Source organism: Planococcus citri, chromosome 2 (assembly GCF_950023065.1).
Source record: "Planococcus citri chromosome 2, ihPlaCitr1.1, whole genome shotgun sequence".
In the NCBI taxonomy this organism is placed as follows: Eukaryota; Metazoa; Arthropoda; class Insecta; order Hemiptera; family Pseudococcidae; genus Planococcus; species Planococcus citri.
In genome coordinates this window covers 84032467-84057573 of record NC_088678.1, presented here as the reverse complement: position 1 = coordinate 84057573, position 25107 = coordinate 84032467, and the positions used below count along the sequence as shown (strand labels likewise).

The following is a 25107-nucleotide window of genomic DNA, read 5'->3' as shown; positions in this document are numbered from 1 at the left end:
AATGTGAAATTTGTTCTTTTCAAAATGAGAAACAAATTGGCCCGAGCGAGGTGAGGGCTAGAACTTTTGAGAATTTTCATTTCGAGATGCCTAATAACGAGATTTTTTTGATGCAAAGAGTTAATTTTTTGGTTTCTTAAATTTTAATATTGGAACGATGTTTTTTTGAAAGAAGTTACTTTTGAAAAAGAAAAGAGAACAGGCTCGAGCGAAAGCTTCTGAAAATTTGCATGTCGAGAGGCATAAAAACGAGGTTTTTTCATGCGGGGACAAGTAGTTTTTTTTGGCTTTCAAAATTTTTGAATTTGAATGATATTTTTTTCGAAGGAAGTTGATTTTGACAAAGAAAACAAACGGGCACAAGCGAGGACGAAAGCTCTTGTAAATTTGTGTTTCGAGATGCGTAAAAACGATGGTTTTTTTTGTGAGGAGTTCATTTTTTGGTTCGAAGACTTGATTTTTATTATCTATAGAAATGTTTATCTTGCTGTGAAAAAGAAAAGAAAACAAGCCCGAGCGAAGCGAGGGCAAAAGCTTTTGAAAATTTGTCTTTCGAGAAGTAAAAAATGATGTTTTTCTTTCATAACAGGTCCTTATCCAAAATTTACAATCGATCTTTTTTTTCAAAATTCCAGGGATTTTGCGTGAAAATTACGAAATTCCCTGACTTTTCCAGGTTTTCCAGGCTTGTGGACACCCTGGGTATAGGTACCTCTGGCTCTACCTAAGTATTCGTTCAAGTACAAGAAAATTTCCAAGTTATAGTAGTACTGTTACTGTATTTGTGCAAACAAAACCAATACTCGTACCGATTGAACTCGTAAGTGCCATGTGTTTGTAAAATTGCAAGTTGAGTATGTCCACGAACCACGTAGCATGTAGTGTTACCTCTCCACCTCCTACTCGTACCTCTAAGTTACTACATACATAAAATACATATACGACGAGTACGAGTACAGTTAAGGTAAGAGTGCCTCTGCGTAGCTGCCAAAGTACCTAACTACCTACCACACGCGTCACCCTACACGTACGAGTAGGTAGAGGTACTAGGTAGGTCTAGGTATCACCTGATGGCTGATCATCAGTGGTCGGCGCGAAATGCGAAATGCGAAATACGAACGAACGTTTTGAAAGGTACAACATACCACATGTGTAATGTGAAATGTTAATGTTCTAATCTACTTTCGAACCGAGTAAGTAAGTAATCGAAATGAAATACGTTTTTTCGTCTTCTTTTTATCTTTCACTTTTCACGACAAAGGGACGCGGCGGCGAGGCGGCGTGGCGGTGTGCGACGCTTGCGCGTATCGTTCAGTTAGTTGCTTGAAAAATCGTCGAATTTTTTTTTATTTTTATTTTTTTGAGGACGCGAGACGATATCGCGAACCACGACTAACACGGTATCGTAATTCGTAATCGCAGCGAGGCAGTACGCGAGAGCGGCCACGGCCACGGCCACGACTACCGATACCGATACCGATACACTGAACCGCCACCACACTCGGCTACTCGATGTCCACTGCCATAGTGCGAGTGACGAGTGTATCCGCGTAATACTCGTATACCGTTTCGTTCGTCATATTTTTGATTTTTTTTTTGCGGTTTTTTGTTTTTTTACGCGCGTTTAATTTCTCGAATCGAAACGATCGTTTATTATACTCGTAACTACGTAACGTAAGTAAAGGCATTTCGTGTACGGATTAACTCGTCCTCGTCGGTTGTTCGGAAGTGCATCAACCACGTGATTCACATACGAGTACCTAGACCTACGTACGTGTACGTGTACGTTGTATGTATACCGTACCGAATTGGTGAATTTGCAGCGTCAGCATTTCCGTATCCCCCATCTAGCATTCCGCGTTACTCGTGCTCGTACTACTGTTTCATTCGCAGCATCTCAACGCCAACACCTTGTCATCTCAGCATCTCAGCATTTCAGCATCTCGTCGTACACGGAAGCGCGTGCACCGTAAACTACTCGTACGAGTACATTGAGTACATTCGTCGTTGCCTAGGAGAGGTGTGAGGTATATTCGGCATCCACCAACCACCAACCACCAACAGCCAACAGCCAACAGGTAGAAAAATGCGTGCGTATGCTTCTGGACTTTTGTATTTAGGCTTCCACTAACACCAAATATACGGCCCAAGCCCCAAGTAAATCTCTACCCTTCGCAGGTGCATCTTTCGTACATTTTAAAATTAATCCTAATCCCCAATAGGCTAATACGCAAACGAGTCTTTTTATTTTTCAAAGGTAGGTAGGTAGGTCTCATTCGCCATTGAAATCCTTTCAACGGTCAACAGTGAATTGTGAAAACATTATACACGCGTATCCAAGACAAGTAGACACGATTCAATTTGGCTCGTTGTTCCTTTTACATATACCATTACAATTACCAATGCTTATCCATCATTTATACACAAACACATACAGAACAAGAACTATACAAAGGTGTACTGTTTGTATGGGCTTGTGCTTGCCTGCCGTCTGCAGACTTACTCAAGTATTTATTTATCTAACGTAAGGTGCACCGGGGATCGGGGTATGTTCGGACGAGTTTTTCACAAATTTAACTTTGACCAACTGGTACTCTTCGAGCAAACGAACCAATTGCTAAAAAACAATTTTTCCAGCACGCTTTGTTTTCGAGTTGCGCGTCCTTAAAATTGGAATATTGTACGGGCTTGAAAACATTTATTCGCACGTATTACCGCTTTGTAGTTAAATTCCATCGTTTACTTTCTCCTCAGCCCCCTACTTCCCACTCCGATTGAGAAATTAACACGTCAACTCGAAAAATGTATACACCCCGAGGTCTTGTCAATTCTTACACGCGTGTGTCCAACTTTGGAAAGGCGGATAAAGGTTCCAGAATGAGTGGGAGTTTTTTTTTGGGGGGGGGGGCGGGAATGAGGAGTCGAGGCGGTTAATCACTATTGTACAAATCAGCACTACTTTCAGCCGCAAGGTAAGCCTACTGTATTTTAGGTACTCCGAATTTGCCAACTTTACAACTGTCCCAACTTACCCCAGTCTGTTTTCAATGGGTCCAAGTTGGGACATGCGCCATAGTATAGGTACTAGGTAGATTAGATACAAGGTGCGCAGAAATGTATAGTACCCAAAGAAAGCTTCTTGTTAAAACTATAGTTCGGCAACGTGCTGAAATGATGCATAAATGATTGGTGAAATGTTATCACCTCAGTCCAAAATCATCATTACTCGTACGAGTATTATAATCCATTGTGATTTGTGACCAACCGAAATGTTTGGCAGAAAACTTTTTTGGTGGTACTCGATATTTTTGCGCACCCTGTTGGTTGGTAGGTAGACAGGCAGGCAGGCAGGTATTCGTGAGAGTACTCGTACGTAGCAAAAATGACGATTTTGTAAAAAATTCAGCAAAACACCTACTCGACTCCACGCGTTTGTTTCTTAGGTATAGGCGCGGGTGTTCGCAATTGGATTGCCAGGCTGTACACAGTGTACAGTACTCGTATACACAACCGACAACCCCAATCTAAACAACCAGAGGCGAATGAGGCGATGAAAATGAATCGAATAGCGAATACCTACTGCCTGTCCCTGTAGTCTGTACCTATATCGTATAATGTATAAATATTGTACATACAGTATACGAGTAAGTATACGCGAGTACCATACCTCACTCCCTGCCTACATACTCGAGTAAACATCTAGGCACTTTAATTTTTTACGCGGCGCCGTAACCTCCCCTACAATCAAATTTTATTCGCTAACAGCCTCGCTCGATTCGATGACAAAAATATTGCCGCTTATAAAATAAAACGAAAAAGTAATCGTCGAATGAATTTGTTTGGTATCGAAAGCCCAACCTGCAGCGAATGGTGTAAAAGTTGTCAACACGTTTAAAAAAAAAAAAAAAAAAAAAAACACGTCAAAAACGACGCAGCTGGCAAAAATATTTGAAAATAACATGACCGATAAAGACGTCACCGAACAACGAGTTTAGAATAATTTCAACGTCCACAAATTTTCAGACCGGCGCGGCGCGGCGGCGGCTTCATCCTCGCAACGTTAAATGCATTATTTGCAGTCAACTTTCAGTTTTCATCAATTTTCCAAAATTAAGAACGGCCGAGAAATTATTGAAACTGGTTTTCACGTTTCGCAGGTTTAAAATTTACAAGCCGATTGCGCAATTGCGCTATTACGCATCGAACGCACACACAGACTGAATTGCGTATTAGAGACCGAGCGAGGGGCTTAAACCGTACTCGCGTACCTATATGTACATTGTACATCGCGTAATCGCGTACTCTGGCACGCGGACGCGGGACGGACGCTATTAAACGATCAAAAACGGTTCACCGTTCAATTTCGTGAAATGTCGAATGAAAATTTGAAACTTTTTTAATGTATAGACTATAGAATGATACGAGTATACATACTCGTAGAATCGATATCGAGTAAAGGCTCAAATTATCACTAACAAGTGCGTAGCCACTAGCCACTAGCCAGGACGCTGGTGGTCGCTGCTTACAACGGATAAGTGAAACTATACAAAGAAATTTGTTTGCTTAAATTTTGTCGCATTTTAACATCATCTAGGTCTATACGTACTAGAGAGTATAATATTTCAATAACATACAAAGCGAGTACCATACCCCATACCCCAGACTCCAGACTCCAGACTCCAGATCGGTACCAAGTGAAACTCAAACTCGAGTAAAGGGTAAACATTCGATGCAAATGCCGAATGCCGAATGCCCATAGGCCGTACCTAATGGTTACGAGCATAAACAAGCGCGTGGTGAAAACGCGACACGAGTACAATTTAAGGGCGGGGGCGGAATTAAGGATAATAAAAGCGAAAGCGCGGCGTCAAATTTCGACTGTGCGAGTATCGAGTAATACGATAAGGTTGAAAATACGAATACGTTAGCATAGCATAGCATAGCATACGACACCAAATAATAAACGATATTCGGAAATGGGTATCGGCTAATCGGCTAATTCGCGGCTACAGCAGCAGCAGCAGCAGCAGCGTCAGCGTAGCCCTTCGATGTACTTATACATTGTATTCGCAGATACGCGAGTATAGCGATATACGAGTAGTATGGTACGATACAGATATTAATTAATAAGCGACCCGCAACGCCGCGCCGCACCACGTCGTCGCCGTCGCCGCCACTGCCGCGGCCGTCTGGCCCTACGACTACGTCCTACGTTATACGAGAATATCGCATCGTATCATATCAGCTACGAAATACCTACATAAAGATGGAAAGTTTTTAATAAATGGCTGAAACTTGAAATAATGGCTACTCGATTATATGTACGAGCATTTTTACCATCACGACTCACGAGGTCTGAATATGAAAGAAAACTGAATCAGTCATTTCGAAAACCCCATAAATCACCATTTAAGGGGTTTTTATGTTTTTCACTGATTCTGATGGTGCTTTGCGAGCTCTATCGGATAAAGTTGGAAGGTAGCTCAAAAGTGCATATTTCAGCGTTTGTCATTTCGAAAACCCCATAACTCCTGCATTTACAGGGTTTTTGAAATCATTTTTTTATAAGACAAACAAAGAACATTAATTTCATGAACATCAACGTACTTCAATTTTTTAATTTATGCCGTGCGGTGAAATGGATAACATTTTTGTTGCTTCTTTATTACATTAAATTAATTGAATCGTAGATTGCAGGTATAACTTCAATAAATGAATGAAAATCCATACTCAATCATTTTGGGTATTGTAGTTACTGGATTTTCTAGGATTACGTGTCACTTTTCAGGTTTTAAAAAAAAGTCATTTCGAAAACCCCATAACTCCACATACTTCACAATGGAATAGCTCGCAGCCAACAAAACTTCAAGTTCTGGTAAAGGTACAGAAATATTTGTAATCATAAGTCCTATCGATTACTGCACAAGTTTACTGTTATACCATAAAAATAAAGCGCACAAACAGTTTTTTTTTCATTTCCTGAAAAATTTTAAAAAGTTCAGAATGGGGTTTTCGAAATGACTGATTCAACTATTAAACGTACCTACCTACCTACCTACCTACCTACGTAGACAAAAATACGAGTATGATTGGAATCGCGGATTTCTGATCATGTCGACATTCGTTAAATTGCAAACAAACGCATTATTTTTTATACATTTATAATGTACAATCGAGTATCATAAAAACTGTAAAATTGTAATCAAAATCGCTCGAAATCACCAAAAAATCGGCGCGGCGGAATATTATTATTGACAAACAACCGAAAGGTGAAAAAATGTACTCAAAATTGCCCTAAAAGTTTCCCAACATCGGTGCAATATTGACAAATTTAGCAAGAATTACATAAAACAACGTTAAAACTTGTTAAAATGACATACGAGTACAAACCATTGAAAATTAGCAAAAATAATACCTACTTCAATTATTAGTGCTCTCAGAATCCGAGCCAAAATTTCGCGAAAACTGGGCAGATTTTAAAATTTTACCTAGCAATAAAATTTGATCGATAATATCGTCCAAGTGGAATTTAGTCAAAAATTATACCAAACACCTATACATCGTACTTATTATAAATGAACGTGTAAAATGGACACGAGAATAGGTATACCTAAGTACCTGAAAATTGCCAAAAATTGATAAAATTGATAGCAAAATCGAGGAGAAATTTTTACAAATCACGAAGAATTACTAATCGCTGTTGAAAAAATGTTTCAAATCGAGAACGAAATGGCGATTTTTTTAATCCGAATCGTCTGCAACCGACCAACCGTGTGATCAAAATCAAATCTACATCGGTCAAGTTGTAGAAGATAGTACAATACATAAGTAGGTACTCGTAGATATGTACCTGCAGAATAGCAGGTGTGCACACCGTGTAATACACGAACGCCGATTATTATAGGCTATTCGAGTCGAAGCCCTCTTGGATCAATACATAGCTTTAATGCGAGTGGAATCGGCCATCAGGTTCATTATAGTGTAATCACTCATCAAGTATGTACATACTATACAGACATACGGGTAGAGGTAGATACATAGCTACAGATGGTAGATAGAGATACCTATACCTACTCATATAACGCGAAGACGCAAGAGCTTCACTGACTAAATAAAGGGGTATAGTGGAGGCAAATTAGCATCATATTTCGAAAATAAAAACATTTTTGGCTACCCAAGCTTTTATGATGAAAAATTGTCAAGGTTGGTCACCTGAATAATTCCTGAGAACTACCACCCCACAGACCCCTAGCTAATTTTTTATGGGGGGTTGAACCCCCCAAAAATGGGTTTTTTGTACTTTTATCCTCAGGGGTGGATTTTGCGTCGAATATAGCTTTATTTTTGAATTCTACGTCAAATTTCTGATCTAGTGATATATCAACTGTCCTTCTACCCCCCAAGGGGGGTGGGACTAGAACCATTCAAATTTGAGGGGTTTTCTAAAAAACACAAAAAGGCTATCGGCGCATAGAGGGGTGAAATGGCTCCCGAGAGCGTTTGGGTTGATACTAGCATGGAAGGTGGGTACCATCGATGCTTTTTAACAATAGTAAAATTTGAGGGGGCCAAGTGCTCTGGAGAGGGCTAGATGAGTGTAGCAAAAAATCTGACGTCATATTCGTACTCAGTACGTGGTATCGAATCATAAGAAAACGACACCCTACTTATTAATACTTAGTGATTTCCCCAAAATTCCCATTTTACCCCAACCCTCTCTAAAACACATTTTTACACCATTTTGAAGAGTAAATATGAAGGGAGGGGGTTGAAAATTTTTGAGGGGATACCTACTAAGGATATATATAACATACTGAAAAATTTTCAAAATCTGTTAATATGGGGCTGAGAAAAGTGTTATTGAAATTTCAGAAAAGGGGGGTTCCCCAAAAAGGGGAGGTGGTGTTGATCTGAAATTTTTCAGGCGGTAGTTCCTCGATGGTACCCACCTTCCATGCTAGTATCAACCCGAACGCTCTCGAGGTCCATTTCACCCCTCTTATGCGCCGATAGCCGTTTTGTGTTTTTTAGAAAACCCCTCAAATTTGAATGGTTCTAGTCCCACCCCCCTTGGGGGTAGAAGGACAGTTGATATATCACTAGATCGGAAATTTGACGTAGAATTCAAAAATAAAGCTATATTCGACGTAAAATTCACCCCTGAGGATAAAAGTGCAAAAAACCCATTTTTGGGGGGTTCAACCACCCATAAAAAAATTAGCTAGGGGTCTGTGGGGTGGTAGTTCTCAGGAATTATTCAGGAGACCACCCTTGACAATTTTTCATCATAAAAGCTTGCGTAGCTAAAAATGTTTTTATTTTTTCTTATTTGCCTCCACTAGTAACGGTAAACGCGCAAAATAACATCGATAGCCGCAAATACGAGTTACGTAGCGTAGGTCATAAATGGGTAATACTCGTAGCCTCGTAGGTATAAGTAAATCATAAAACTTGGATAAACACTCGAGAGCCGACAACAGTTGGCGGTACGGAGCGCGGGATGCGGAGTGGGGGGGGGTGCGGGATCAGAAGGGTGACGAAGTTGGTTGGCGGCGAGTGCAAGTACATACAACCCATATCTGTACATAATATGTCGATAGGGTACTGACGACACCGACTACCGAACTACACCTCCAAAGAAAGTTTTGTTGTTGGTCAAAAATATAGGATGGCAACGTGAAATCCTCGTAGATGAATAAGCGTATGATTATAGTATAGCGATTGCAGTGGAATGTCAATGTTATCACCTCAGTCCAACAACCAATTTGGTCAAAAATATAGGATGGCAACGTGAAATCCTCGTAGATGAATAAGCGTATGATTATAGTATAGCGATTGCAGTGGAATGTCAATGTTATCACCTCAGTCCAACAACCAATCATGTGTTATAGTTATGACGAGTAGTCGAGTATATCATTCACTGTGAGACTGTGACCAAGCGAAACATTTAGCAGAATGCTTTTTTGGGGGTAGGTACTCGATATTTTTGCGCATCCTGTATGTACTATGCACTCGTAAAATACATATATGTATGTACAGTATGTAATGTATGTAGAACTAATGCTGCAGCTAACCAGCTAATATACAGGGTGCCCAGAAATATCGAGTACCCCTAAAAAAGTTTTTCATTAAAAATATAGGTTGGCAACGTGAACGGTTAAATAGATGCGTATGATTGGTGGAATGTTATCTCTCCAGTCCAACATTAACAACCAATCATGTGCTACTGCTATGTATCATTATTACTCGTATCATTCACTGTGACCAATCCGCAGTATTTGGCAGAAAACTTTCTTCGGGGTACTCGATATTTCTGGGCACCCTGTACCAGTATAGTCCCAAGAAGTATTATGAAAGAATAATCCATGTCTACTAGTACATGTATGTACCTATTAGCTGTACCTACTACAGCTTTACCACCTAACACCTATGCATGTATGCAATAATGTACGTCTTGACATGGCTATCAGCATTCAGCATTCAGCATGGATGGCGTACTCAATATTCAATATACTCAGTCATTATATAGCCTACATAGACATACTCGTACTCGTACTCTTACAATACACGCATATACTCGATGAAAAATTTGTACAATACTCTGTGTACCTATGTGTAATTGTGTTGTGTACTACTCAACTTTCAACAAGTGCGATAAGACAAATCTAACATAACGACGGTGATACGCTACGCGACTGCGACTGCGACTGCGACGCCAGCATGGACAAAAAGTAAAGAAAGAGACAGAGACCGATACCGATACCCAGGGGTTTAATCGTGCAAACCTTAAAAATCATTAACTGTAAACCGTGATCGGCTTATCGCAAAATTTACCGGGCGATCGTCGCGTCTCGCGTCGCGTCGTTGGCAACGGCAACCAAAACGCCAACACCTATTACGTCTTAATCCAACTTGAAAAACAGCGGACTCGAGAATAGCTTATACCTACTCGTATACTCGTACCTATACATACATGTAGGTACATAATATATTCGAGTATTTCACATCTTTTTTCACGTACACGTACCTATGTACATAACCTACGAGTACAACAGCAAAAACACGAGAAAAAAAATTAGTCGTTATTCTCAAATTTATTGAAGTTAACAATAATGACCAAACAATTCGTACCACTGTATTTCCAACGCCCTCGATTTCACAAATACGAGTAGTAGGTATTCGTACAAAATTCAGCTTCACGCGGACTGGCGTCTTTAAAATCAACGCCTAAAAATATTTCACACACACTCGATCGTAGTCGTAGCCTGAAACCCCATACTCGTATTCTCGTCAAAAAATGCGATTTCGTCGAAAATAGCCCCGTTTAAAAACCCATATCTCCCCGTCCTCGCCATTTGGGACATACGCGTATCCGCACATGTCCTTCCGGGCCGGCTCCCGTTTGCGAACCATGAATAGGAGACTTGACAGCCGAAAAGCAACCCGTTTGCGAACCACAATAGGATAGGATGATGACGCGCAAGAAAAAGAATCATTATGCTCGTACATTTCAATTTAAAATGTACCCATTTGCGAACCTAACCCCAAAAGTAGGACTTTTGCGAACCACTCAGTTCATCTTTTGCGTAAATACATAATATGATAGGCTATAGGAAAAGAAGGAGAATACCTATCGCTATCATACTGCAAGTCACCGCGATAAGACTTACACCTATAGGTAGGTAGAGGTACCTAGCACCTACTACCTACCTTTTAAATTTCAACCGTTACAAAGGGATCATCCGTTAGATTTTTTTTTTCAAATTTTCAAAGCCTCGAACTCTAGCCACAAGGGGGGGGGGGGGAGACATAGGTACATTAACCAATTTGAACTTTTGAAAATTCATCAAAAATCCAAAAATCAATTTCTACATCAATCTGAAATTTTGGTTTCAGAGTTTTTAGGATATACTCTTCCGATCCTAGGGTAATCCACCTCAAAATTTGTAGCAGCCCAATTGCAAAACTGCGAGTACCACGGGGGTCTAAAGGTCTCAACATTTAGATTTTTGGGCAATTCCGCCAAAAAGTGAGCAAGCGACAAAAAGTCATAGAGTCCTCGAGCCAGTTTTCAGACCAAAAATTTAGAAAAATTCAGGGTGTCTACCAAAATTTAATTTTCAAAAATAGCGACTTTTCGCGACTTTTTTTCAGAACCCCCCCCCCCCCTCGCATTTTCTAACGAAAAAAATTGGGTTCCAATATAGTTCGCACTTATTGGGTGGTGGGAGAGGGGGAGGTTTGGACAACCTTCAATAGTTTCCATGTGACATAAATAGTCATCTAAATTTTCGAGTTTTTCTTCTTCCTTTTCCATCTACTTAACTTTCTTCAGTTCTAAAATTTCAATTTCTTCGATCGTTCTTTTTCTAGTCATTTCAACCACTAATTTTTCTTTTTGTTTAAGCGAGAAGTTCATTCTTTCACTTCAAAACTTTGAAAGTTGAATGATATTCTTTCAGAAATTTCGATGTGCAAAAAGAAAAGAAAACAAGCCTGAGCGAAGCGAGGGCAAAAGCTTTTGAAAATTTGACTTTTGAAAAGTAAAAAAAACACGTTTTTCTTCCATCACGGGCCCTTTTTTTCTCGGACCCTCCAGAATGAGCGAGTCCTCCAGCAATCTAACAATAATTTCCAAAAGATTGCAATAGGTATTTCTAAAAATACACATACATGGCCTGTACAAACCGAGCCAACTGAGGGCAAAAGCACTGGTAAAACGAAAATTCACAATTCTCCAGAAGTCAATTTTTCTATCATCAAGACTTAACTGTTGGCCAAAGAAAATGAAATGCGAGGGCGAAAGGTTTTGAAATTTTGAATTTTTATGATTATTTAAATTGCTAATTTGGCAGTAGCATTAACATTGAATAATAATATGAAAAGTTTTAAAAAATTGAAATCTGGACAATTTTTCGCGACTTTTTGGTATTTTTGGCGAAAATCGTGACCTTTTCGCGACTTTAGCGACCTATTTTCAAAATCGCGACTTTTCGCGACTTATAGCGACATAGCGACCTGGTAGACACCCTGAAATTATACAGAAATGGCTGGAAAATGTGAATGAGCAACTACATGCTCTGGGAATCGTCTTTTGTGATTTCTGAGATATAAGCAATTTCAGTGATTGATGTATAAAAAAGCCTAATATGTGTATTCGAATAAATTATGCGAAGTTAAAAAAAACGATTTTTAGATATTGAATTTATAGCCATTGGGGTGGGGGTGGGGGGTCCTGAACCACTGTGTTACGGAAGTAATTAAAATATCATCTTGAATTTTGAGCGAAAAATGACGAGAAAGTTGACTTCGAGTGGCAGACTCTTCAAAAAGTCGGGTCACTTTGTATTTTTCGGCTAAGGTCATCCATAAACAGTTATATATAGGTATCTCACTCAACTCCTCCCCTTCTGTTTCCTCAGATACGACCGACAATGAGGTACTGCATAAGTGATGCTGCTACAGGGTCGCGACGAAGTTATGTGCCTGGGGGGGGGCTTTTCCCAACTTTTCTCATCAGATTTTCCCATCTATTTACCTTAAATCCCCCCACACCTCAGATTTTTCTAGCCAATTGACCAGATGTGATTCGAAAATTTTTGGAAGGGGAGTAGGAAACAAAAATGTCGAATAATTTTAAATTTTCACAAATAATAATTATTTCATACAATAAATATCGATTTTTCTATCGATTTGGTTGTGTTTCCGAAATTTCTCAAATCAATCTTTCTGGCAGTTTTGATTGGAATGCGTTGGATTTTTTTTTTTTTTTTTGAAAACTTCCAAGTAGGTAAAACAACATTATAATATTATGTACATACTTTTGATGTGAGATCAATTTTTCTACTCTTCAACTTATGTTCTTGGAAACTTATATTCGAGAAGTAAAAACCCGTGGTTTTTGATAATTCTTTGATTTTTACAACTCGCAGTTTCTCACCAATTTTCGTCAAAATGCCGGATGTATTTTCTTTCTCTCCACTCTCGGCTGCCAAATTTTCTAGAATTACAATATATGTACGCGCAGAGCTTGCGACGAAGTATTCGAATTAGTTACATTGCAATTTGTACGTAGTAACGTTGATCGTACACGTTTGTTTGCAGGTACAGAGCTCTGCACAACCGAGTCCGAGTGCCAAGTGGCAAAATAGAGAGATACTCGTAGAAGGCGGCGACGTAGCTATGGCGGCCACATCGACGATGGCGATTGCGGCAGGCACCAATTCGCATCCGCGTCATACCGGTTGAATACGTGTACCGCGTACAAACTCGCTGTTGGATAATTGGTATTGGTAATGCGTTGGGCTGAGACAAGTGGTGCCAGTGGTGGCCAGTGGGCAGTGCTGCGACTGCGACTACGACTACGACTACGACTGCGATGAATGCGACATCGTTTGTAGCAGGAGCGGCGGAGGCGACTGGGGCAGCGCAAAACTTCACCAGCCCCGTGGAGGAGCTGTACCAAGTACCGCCGTACATGGTCATCCTATTGTCCATCTGCTACGGATCGATCTCGGTTTTGGCCACAGCCGGCAACGGCCTAGTCATTTGGGTGATTGTCGGCAGCCGAAGAATGCGAAACGTCACCAATTACTACATAGCGAATCTGGCCCTGGCCGATTTCTTATTGGCTGTATTCGCCATACCGTTTGAGGTGAGTGAATCTGAACAGACGAATGCCTAATTTCGTACGACGTACGTCTACCTCACACAAGTCTTATTGGACATTCGTACCTACATACCTACTCGTATTATTGCTAACCTATACGCTAATATTACTCCGCCTCTCCATCGACAAATTAAATTCGTACCACAGCGACAGCCGGTACGTATTATATTACGTTCGCTCGCGTATAGACGCACCTCTACCGGTAAGGTGTACATTTATGTATGGTGGAAAAGGTTTTTTTTTCGAAAATGAACGGCGGTGCCGATGAGCCCTTCAATTTTACAAAATATCAAAACATCCGAGAATCAGACAACATTTTTTTTAAATGCGGAACTTTTTAGTTCCAAAACCTCGGTCAAGTTCCCACTCCCTACCTCCACCCATGGCTACCCTGTGAATTAGAAGGTAGAGCTCTTATTTATACCTCCACAGTGTGAAGAAAAAAAAATATGTCGACGTCCTAAAGCTCTCGTGTTTCATGAGAAAAATTTCTCCAACCATATTACCCGAAATGAATCGGGCCAGGAAGCCCCCCCCCCTTCCAGTCCTCAAAATATTTTTTTGTTACTTTCTAATCCTTTGATTTGGCACCACCCGAAATAACAACTGGGGGGAGGGGGGTGAGAGATGGAAAATTCTAACTTTGCAAAATAAGGTACACCCCGTTGTATAACATAACCCAAGTACGGGTTCACATAATTTGTATTTAGGCATATATCTGCGCGCGAAAAGCAGCTAATAGCCTAATACATAATAGGTACTTGTACCTTACCTACATATGTATGTATATAGTACATTACTTCTATTAATTGCCTTTCTCTCACTCTTTGTATCACTCGCCAAATTGAAGCCACTAGAATCAAAAGTCTACTTCTCCATTTTCGAACACTTTGAGAAAAACGCAAAAAACCTCCCTACCATTTATCATAACATAAAATACCGAGGTAATACGTCTAATATTTTTGTACCAAATATGAAAATAGGGACCTACATGTATGTTTTACCCTACGCGTTGCCGTAAGAGTTCCTGAGCAGTTTCAATTTTGGAGAAGTCAAGTTTTGTCTCCAACTGCACACGTTTTACATCGTTTTAAGGCACTTCATCAAAAATGTTTCTATAGTAATATGGTGCTAAAAGTTGAAGAAAGCTTGGAAAGTTTGAGAAATTAAATAATATCGCATTTTTAGACCATTCATTTGGAAATTTAAATAATTTTACTTTTTTTTTCAAAGTAAAAAAAATTAATTTTTATTAACAAAAATGAAAGGTGTTTTTCGGAGGAAGGGTCCTCACTCGATGAATTTATTCAATTTCGAGCCTAATTTTCAAGGCATCACACTAGTCCTTCATTCAATTTCCACCAGGTTCGTTTGAAAACTTGACTTCTCCATTGAAAACGTACACTTTTAATTCTAGCCCCTCACTTTACACACTGTTTTACCATACTTGCACAAAATTCAAATTTTGACATTTTCATCGGATGCGGCACATGTTGTAGTATACCAAACCATGCTTAACTCATTTTCAAAAAATAGTGGGGAAGTAGACTTTTGATTCTAGTGGCCTCAATTGCACTTCCATTATTTCGCATTCGCACCGACGCGACTCGACAAAAACAACGATGCTTCAACTTTGACCTCCTCTCAGGCAGACCACTCAATAATACGATATTAATCGAATAATCGAGCATCGAGTGAGGAGCGTACCTAACTAACTACCTATTATGACATTGAACCGATATACGTACGATTAAAAATTAAAACGTGTACGCAGAGTACATACGAGTACTTCTACTTATCATTATTAATATTTTTTGCTTACGTTAGTTTCAGGCTGCTTTGCTTCAAAAATGGAATTTACCGAATTTCATGTGCTCGTTTTGCCCATTCGTCCACTCGTTGAGTATTACGGTGAGCGTATTCACTTTAACTGCGATCGCAGTGGACCGACATCGAGCCATTCTAAATCCATTCACGTAAGTACTCGAGTACGCCGTACGTCAAACGTACGTAAATCGATTCTTTCTTGTAGATTCGAAATTCCTTTGGTTAGATAAAAAAAAAAACTCTACCTCTACCGACTATTCGCCCTTTTTCTTATAAACTAAATTCCTTTCGATACCTAATCCGAAACATTTCGACAAATATATCTACGAGGGACGGTCTATAAATAAGTTCATATTTGCCATAAGTCGTGTAAAAATGTATATTTCGATAAAAGTTTACATATTTTCGGAAACTAGACTCAATTTACGATTTTTCTACGTAATTGCCACACACATCTACGCATTTGGTCGAGCGTGACACGAGTTTGAAAATGCCTTCCTCGTACAAATGTCATCCAAAAGTGGTATTTGGCGAAAAAATTTTTTTTTGCTGTTGTAAAAATTATGACTAAAATTCATCAAGAATTACTCAAAACGTATTGTACTAATGTTATTTCAAGTTTTGACGTTATTTGGCGCTATAAATTGTTAATGTGATGGTCGCAAAATTTCTGGTCCGGAGTGACTCTTGGAAGTGGTGACATTCAGCAGGTTATCACCGAACAATCTACTTTATTTGGATATTGTTTGAATCAAAATAATGTTAGTACGTTATGTCTTGAGTGATTCTCAATCAATTTTCCGATGAATTTTTCTTTTGTCACCTTGAAAAAATGATTTTTATTTAAGTATAATTGTTGGACGGCATCTTTAGGAGGAAGGCATTTTCAAACTCGTGTCACGCTCGACCAAATGCGTAGAGGTGTGTGGTGATTACGTAAAAAAATCATAAATTGAGTCTAGTTTCCGAAAATATGTAAACTTTTATCGAAATATACATTTTTACGCGACTTATGGCAAATATGAACTTATTTATAGACCGTCCCTCGTAGGTATACCTAGACGGCTAGACCTACCTCGTACCTCATGCACTGAGTATAAATTACTCGCAGTACAATATGTAGGTTAGGGTGTACCTTATTTTGAAAAGTTTGAAATTTGTAGCTCCCACCCCCCAAAAACATGACCTCAGGTGGGAAAATAATTCCCTATTTTTTATTTTTCCCCTATCTATAAAAAAAGTGGTGCCGGTAGCCCCCTAAGTGGGGAAAAAATCAAAAAAATCAGAAAAAAGTTCTATTCATGAAAATTTTTTGTTTCTGCGCCAGAATGTTTCTAAATAATCCCCTTTTCAAGAAAAAAATTTCCCGGGCCCTTCAAACCATATTGGCCCTCTAATAAGGAGCCCCTCAAAGTTGAAAAAATCACAAAAAAATGATAATAAATCAAAGTTTTGGAAAATTTGATGAAAATATCTCATTTTTACATTAAAATTGTTCTACATAACTCCATTTTCAAGAAAAAACCATTGTTGGACCCCCAAATGATTTTGGCTCTCTTGCATGGAGCCTCTCAAATTTGGGAAAAATAAAAAAAATATTAAAAATTGATGTCTATAGAAATTTTTTGAAAATCTTTTATTTATGTGCAGAATCTTTCTGAATAAACTCTTTTTCAAGAAAAACCTTCTTCCGGTCTCCCAAACCATGTTGGTTACCTATAAAGCCCCTCAAAATTGAAAAAAATCAACAAAAAAATGAAAAATTCATATCTATGCAAATTTTTTGATAATGTTTCATTTCTGAGCAGAGTACTTTTAGATAACCATTTTTTCAAGAAAAGCACCCTTTTGTCCTCCAAATGATGGTGGTCCTCTTTTATGAGGCTCCCAAAATTGAAGAATATTGAGAAATATGAAAATTGATGTCTATAGGTACCTACTCGTAATTAGGTGAAAATTTTTCCTGTGCATATTGCTTATAGACAGGGCTCGGATATTCTTTCCCTAAAAAACCCAAAATATGCGCTTAAATATTCCCTAAAAAATGGCAAAATATGCTCTAAAAAGTAAAAATATTCCCCAACGATATGGGCATTGTTTTACAGGAAAAATTAATTCCTATACGATTTTACTAATATTGTTGTATTAATACCAAAAATTCACGAACAAAAATGCAAAACTGAGCATTTTAAAATTACAAAAAGGTAAATTCTAATTCCATTAATAAAGGAATAAAAAACAAATAAAATGAACCAAAAAAAAAGTAGGTACAAGAGAGCTACTGCCAGTTTCACAATTTTTGCGGGGAAAAAATTAAAAATAGCCAAATGCAAAAATTTGAAATTAATCAAAATATTCCCTAAAAACTGCTAAAAATGTAAAATATGCTCTAAAAACGCAAAATATTCCCTAAAAAATGCCAAAATATGCTTTTATATGCTTTTATGGTGAAATATGCCAAAATATGCTCTAACGAATTAGGCTCATTTTACTTGAAATTTCATGAATCATGGAGATGATTGAAAAATTCCCTATCCTCTATGCATACAAAAAATATGCTCCAGCATAAAAATCCGAGCCCTGCTTATAGATAATTCTTTTTTCCAGAAAACCCTTTTCTCTGTCCCCTCTACAATACTCACCACCTACATAAATGATAAGAGATCCACAAAGTTAAATTTTTTTTGGAATAGTGGTGAAGTCTCCTCTGCAAAGATAGTTTCAAGTCATGGATATGTTTTTTTGCTCTAAACTTGAAAATGAAATCTCATTGATAGGGATTCTTGACGATTTTTTCCAAGTTTTGAAGTCTTACATTACAAAATATCAGAACGTCAATAAGTCTTCTGTGAAAATTTGACATAGGTAATTTTATAACAAAAAGTCCGCTTCAATGTTTCTCAAAGTTAAAATTCAGAAATTCGTCCATTTTCTACAAGTTTTTAAAAGTCTGACATAGGTAGTGCTTTTCTGATGAAGATCGACCAAATCCAAAGATTAAAATATGGAAGAAAAAAATTTAATAAATAATAATATTCATCTTTTTTCATTTTCTGGGGAATGAGACAAGTTCCACCTTTTCATTATGTAGACAGGTCATAAAAATATTTTTCATTATGCATGCTACGAAAGTATAAGTTTTCCGCCCTCCGTGCATGCTACGAAAATGCTCCATGTTTACCCGGGTCGAAAATGAACATCTTTTAACTTTTAAAGCGCTCTGGAGGCGGAAAAAAGCATTCTACGGAAAAATGAAGTTGAGGAAAATTGTAGAGAATTAAATTTCCAATCGACATAATGTATTCAGTTTTTTTCTAGGAGGCTTAGTATTCGATATATTTACTATGCAAAAAAGGAGTCATACTCATCACTTTAACCAAAAACGGGCGTAAAACTTATTTTCGTAGCATGAATAATGAAAAATATCTTACAATGCAAGAAGCGACGTGAAGAATGTTTGATCTCGTGCTTTAACTCACCTCGCCTTCGGCTCGGCGAGTAAAATTGCACTCGACCAAACATACTTCACTTTCGCTCCTTGTATTGTAATATACTATAACAGTATTTCTAATAAAAATGGACCAAATCCATGGATTATGATGTGAAAAAAAATGTAAAAATGTCAATTTTTCTGATTTCTTTTATATCTTGAGATGGGGGGGGGGGGGTGTGCTCCCTAGCACGACTCATTTTTACTAACGTGATTGGAGAAATTTTTCTTGTGAAACCAGACAACAATTTAGGGCGTCATTAAATATTTTTTCACTAGTACCTCATAAATATGAGCTCTCCCCTCTAATCCACTGGTTAGTCTTGGGTGGAGATAGGGGGCTAAAATTGGTATGTAGGTTGATTTTACGTAAGTAGGGACTTAACTGAGGTGTTAGAACTAGAAAGTTCACAATTTTAAAAATTTTGCCTGATACTTCGATTTTTTCATATATGGGAAAATTGGGGGGCCCACTGGCACGACTTTTTTTTCACCTAGGGGGCTGAAATTTTCAGGGTATTATTTTCTCACCTGTGGTCATGTTTTTGGGGGGTGGGAGCGAAAAAAATCGAATTTTTTTTTTTCACTATGCAAATAAGGTACACCCTAATGTAGGTACTAGGTAGGTAGAGGTACTACGTAGGTATACCTACATATAATAATTAGATAACTGACGATCGAGTTCGCAGTTGGAATAACACAACGGACGCGTGTAATTTTTCGCAGAGGACGAGCTTCGAAGGCGGAATGCCAAATAGTGATATCTCTAATATGGATTTCGGGAATCCTGTTGAGTTTTCCAATGGGTTACGCGATGCAAGTCATCTACCTTGCCGATGAAAACAATAAACCGTTCTGCTTTACGGTCAGATTTAGCGAACAAACCATGCAAATATATCGAACAACTTTGGTATTATTGCAGTACGTGATGCCGCTGAGCGTCATCATTTGGGCTTACTCCAGCATCAGTTTCGCGCTGTGGGGAAATACAACTCCTGGAAATGCGCAGTCGGACCGCGATGCCAATTTGATGCGAAATAAAAAAAGGGTAAGTCGCGACTCGCGATCGTCAATTCGTCATACTCGTATGTAATGTACCTAATGTACCTACTACCTAGGTTACGTACTCGCATTAGGATACCTCCATTGGAATATTTTGCATCTGCAACTATAGATTTTCGCGGACAGGTTTCGCACAACGTATACGAGTACGAGATGTCAGCAATTTCTCGCATTTCCCATTTCGACATTTCGGCAAAATTCTGATCATAAAGTTTTGAAAATTTTTAAAAACGCACTTACTAAGCGCACCTTTTTTACACGGCGCCCACATTCTGCGTAATTTTTCTCTCGTTTTCAACGAGGCGATGCGCGATTGAATGTTGGAATTTTGTGAATTCGCCATTTCGCCATTCGCCACTCGAGAGTTGAGTTGGGCGATTAACGCTTAACGGCATCCGCTGCTGGGCTGCATGCTTAGTTTTTAGCTTATAGCCATAGCCGCGTGTTACTCGCGTACGTAATGTACACTGGTCACTGGTGGTAATGTACAGTATACTCGTACACGTATAGGTACTAAAATTGGGTATGTGTAAACATTTGCGATTACTAAGGCTACACATCTAGTCCCGAGTCCTACCTACACGCCGTACAGCGCGGCGTCAATACGCTTTCTACTCCGAGAGTCTCGTAGGTGGTTGTTTCGAAGAGTAAATATTTACAAAAAACAGAGTATCAAACGTTTTATTAGGGATACTTATTACTTTATGAGAGACTATATCGCGTGGAATCGTTTTATTACCCTGCAGAGTGCAGACCCTACGACGCGTTTGTAATTTTTTAATTACCGCCAGCCCATATGCCATAAGCTACGGTATGTCGTATGTCAGTGCCTCAGTGGCAGAATGGCAGATATGTACCTAACCTAACTACCTACTGGAAGAAAAAGCAGCAGGTATAAGATTCACGCCGCCGTGTTGTAGATGAGCATACGCGTAGATAAATTTACGAGCCTCAGTTGGGAATTGGAAGGTACATGAAGGTACATAGGTTACCGGTGTAATTAGACCGATTGGTATAGGCATAGGCTACTTCAAAATTCGTGGCGCACAAATTTTCTTATTTTTCGGGTTCCCCAGTCCTAACCTGCTGGATACACGCTCGAATTGGTACTTTCGAGGGTTGCAAAAGTAAAACGCCTACAGGATGCCCACAAATATCGAGTACCCCTAAAAAAGTTTTCTACTAAAATACTTTAGTTGGTCACAGTGAATGATACGAGTAATAATGATAGCACATGATTGGTTGTTGGACTGGAGAGATAACATTCCACCAATCATATGCATCTATTTCACGTTGCCAACGCACCCTGTATATAACTCTCAAATACTTATAGGTATATCTCTATTATATCCCTACTGGTGTCGAAACTATTCTCAGACTACATTATTACTATTTTTTTTTTTTTTTTCAAAATATAGGTACACGCGTAGAATAAGCGCGTATTATTGGATTGTTTTTGTTAGACTCGTTTGTTTTCACTTTTCAGGTAATTAAAATGTTGGTGATAGTAGTTGCGTTGTTTGCTTTATGTTGGTTACCGTTACAAACGTATAATATACTGCAAGGAGTTTTATCCGAAATTAACGAGTAAGTAACCGAATTACCTATGTACATACCTTATGTAGGTCTAGGTACGAGTAGAATTATGGTATCTCTACCTACATAAGCACAAGTCCAGGTTCTTCGCTAACTACAAGTATTATCTTTTCGCAGATACAAATACATCAATATCATATATTTTTGTTTCGACTGGTTCGCTATGAGTAATAGCTGTTACAACCCGTTCATCTACGCCATTTATAACGTGAGTTGCATTTGGCCAAATCGTTTCAATAATATTCCAGAATCAGATATTCTATAGGTTAGGGTGGATCACAGACAGTAGACCTTTCTTACGAGTTGAAAGTGACTCGGAAAATGCGAGGGCAGATACGAGTATGAGTAATGAACTTTTTAAAGAGGAGGCATTTTTATAAAAATCGCGATTTTCTCGCTGCTGTCCCTACCCGACCTGCTTTGGAAAAAATGGCCCGGTTTCAACGAGTAGTGTAGACATATTTGAAATTCTGCGTCGACCTAGGCGATCGTCATTAAAATGCAAAACCACTTTTCAGCACTCCTCCGAAATTGGTCAAAATTGTCTAAAAAATTTTTCTTCTCGATCCACCTCCGCCATAGTCTAGACACAAATGAATCTTTCAAAATTCGCTAACGCTATTTATTTCGCGTTGAACGTTGCAGGAAAAATTCAAAAGAGAATTTCAAATGCGAATCAGTAAGCTGAGGTTACGCAAAGAAGAAAAAAAGCTCAGACGTGACCTGAGCTTATTTTCTAGCGGCAGATACGAATGGAGATACAATTCGACAGCGCGAGAACACTGTTCGATGCCGGCCAATGAAACGTTTCTACTAAAGGAAAGCCCGTCGTGCTAACGATCAACGATAATGAACCAACATTCACCGTATTGCTTCTATACATACCTATTTCGCGTACCTATTCCTTTTTTTCCCATTCCTTTCGATTGTCACTCCTTTTTTACCCGACCAACTCACTCGTAATAGGTAAACAATTAAACATCAAGCATAAGCACATTATGGTTTGTGGTGTGTGCCAAAATCAGTTGGTCTTGATACCCCATACCGATTACTGATTACCGACCATGCCTGATACCATACGTGATGTAATAAACGAAGAATCAAGGGGTTGTCATAGCATCGTCGTACCGAAACAATTGTAATGAGCGCATGTAAATGTGAGTACCTGAACCCATCTCTTTCAGTGCAGTATATCTTACCTGCACTTACTTACTTATACTGCCATGTTAACTCGTGTTGGAAATACCTATAACGTATTTTTTTCCCTTTTCCGCAGCATTCGAAGACAGCGAAAGACAATGGAGGGATTCAGCAAGTAAATTTCTACTACGATTGTCTCGAAAACCTCGCTATCAATTTTGTTTTATTCGCGTCCAAAAATCACAAACATGGAAAAATTGCGGACAATTGCCGCTGAGCCTCCATGATCTAGTCAGTCCAGTGAGGCGAGAAAAACTGAAACGTACTTATCCTTCTACAAATGTGGTACTTGGTTCCTATATTGAATTCACGATACGAATGCAGGTACATAAGTTAAATTTTGATGTGTGCATTTAAAATGCTCGACTCGATCACCTACTTACGAGTACATTACACCAGTCTTGATGTCAGTGACCGCACCTGCATGTATGTACCACGTACCTATAGTCTATAATATGAAATGTACCTATGTAAATTAATTGTAATGTACAGATAAAATCAAATTTTTTTTTAAATATCGTACGCAATACGCATGCAACCAAATGTTGAGATCTCTTTTACTTACTACATAGTACATAGACATACATAAATATTGCACCTGGTACCTATGCTATAGCTGAATGTCTACCAAACATACCCAAACCTAACCAAAATCAAAGTACCTACGATACAATGACATCTACAATACAGATGTATTCGTGTTTTTTGTAACATTCGCAATCGCATACCTATTTAGCGAATTATTCGCCTAATCTGATCTGCGACACACTAAACGTATGTATACATGATTAGAACACCAACTTGAAAACAGCAGTCACTGACGTAAGAAGTTTCTGTTTCTTGCACTCGATGCGGGAGCAAATTGCAAGTCACGCTAACAATAACGATACGTCAGCGTCACAAAAAAGTATTGCCATTTTAAGGATGCAAAAGCGAGCTTACAATTAGGTAGGTAACAGGCATTACCGTTTCAAATCCGACAAGAAGAAAGTACATACGTAATTACGTATGCATGCGTTTGCGTACTAAGATCCTTCTCTACTTCTTGCAACAACCACACGATTATACGTTTACGTATAGGTAACCGAAAGTTGATGCATTCATTCTAAGTATTTTGACGTTTCTTCCGTACCTATACCTAGGTTCTAGTACGCTTAATTTGTACAGTAAAACGAAAAAAAGTGTCTGTACAGATCACGAGCTTTTCCTATAAGTAGATATTTATTGACGACTAACAATGCTTCTGCCATGCCATTTGATCAGGTATGTATGTAATGTACGTATGTAGTATGCACTCTATCCCGTATTTGTCACTCGGTTTCGGTGCACTTTTTTTTACACAAGACGCTCAAATTTTCAAATCTCAATTCAGAAAATAAACGAGGGCAATTTAGAAGGATTGGGTATAAGTACATGTTACATACGAGTAAAACATTTTCGGATCCGGCTACGATGCCAAGATAAGAGCTACAAATTCGTACCTTTAAGTATCGTGCGTGTAGGTCTGGGCGTGTAGCTGACTAGCTGTGTACTGTGTAGGGTGACAGGGTGTAATGTACGCGTAGTAGGTAAAAAGTATTATATGATGTACAATGCAGGTCTACTGTAAACCGAAATTCCACGTTATTTATTCAGACATTTTTGTTTATTAATACGTAAGTTCTTTCACTCCAAAAAGTCGGTTACCTTTTGATTTTCTGTGTTCTGTGTTATACGAATTAATTACTAACATAAGCATTTATAGTACCTACACACGTAGGTAGGTCTAGGTACAGGGTGCCCAGAAATATCAAGTACCCCTAAAAAAGTTTTCTGCTAAATACTTTTCAGTTGGTCACAGTGAATGATTGATAGCACATGATTGGTTGTTGGACTGGAGAGATAACATTCCACCAATCATATGCATCTATTTCATGTTGCCAACCTATATTTTTAATGAAAAACTTTCTTTGGGGTACCCAATATTTCTGGGCACCGACGTTCGTAGGTACATCTACATATGTACCTACTTAAAAGGTATGCCGATCTGTACGTTTGCGATTCATCAATTATTTTATTTAAAATAATGTACTTTACCTACTTATTCGTGTACCGCGCTTGCATGTAAATTGTAGCTCATATAAGTAATTTCTCTAAGTATTCATTCATTTTTTTCTCATTCATTTTTTTCTCATTCGTTCTATGTATTTTCATCGATTAAGAATCTATTATTGTAATTAAAGTCTGATCGTGAGTACCGTTCAATATACTTTGTAGTAAACGA

At 38.6% G+C, this 25107-nt stretch overlaps 1 protein-coding gene across 2 annotated transcripts; it reads left to right on the top strand.

Moving 5' to 3' along the window:
• The first annotated feature begins 1057 nt into the window (after positions 1–1057).
• Positions 1058–25107, top strand: LOC135838147 (tachykinin-like peptides receptor 99D). Of its 2 annotated transcripts, none has more exons than XM_065353741.1 (8): positions 1058–2078; positions 13105–13654; positions 15497–15645; positions 19713–20034; positions 21535–21635; positions 21762–21852; positions 22290–22801; positions 22921–25107. In XM_065353741.1, the coding sequence occupies exons 2-7, from the start codon at positions 13379–13381 to the stop codon at positions 22479–22481; spliced, it is 1131 nt and encodes a 376-aa protein (XP_065209813.1). In that variant the 5' UTR covers positions 1058–2078; positions 13105–13378; the 3' UTR covers positions 22482–22801; positions 22921–25107. The 2 variants fall into 2 exon arrangements, with proteins under 2 accessions (XP_065209813.1, XP_065209815.1); XM_065353743.1 differs by having other exon boundaries at positions 1058–2090.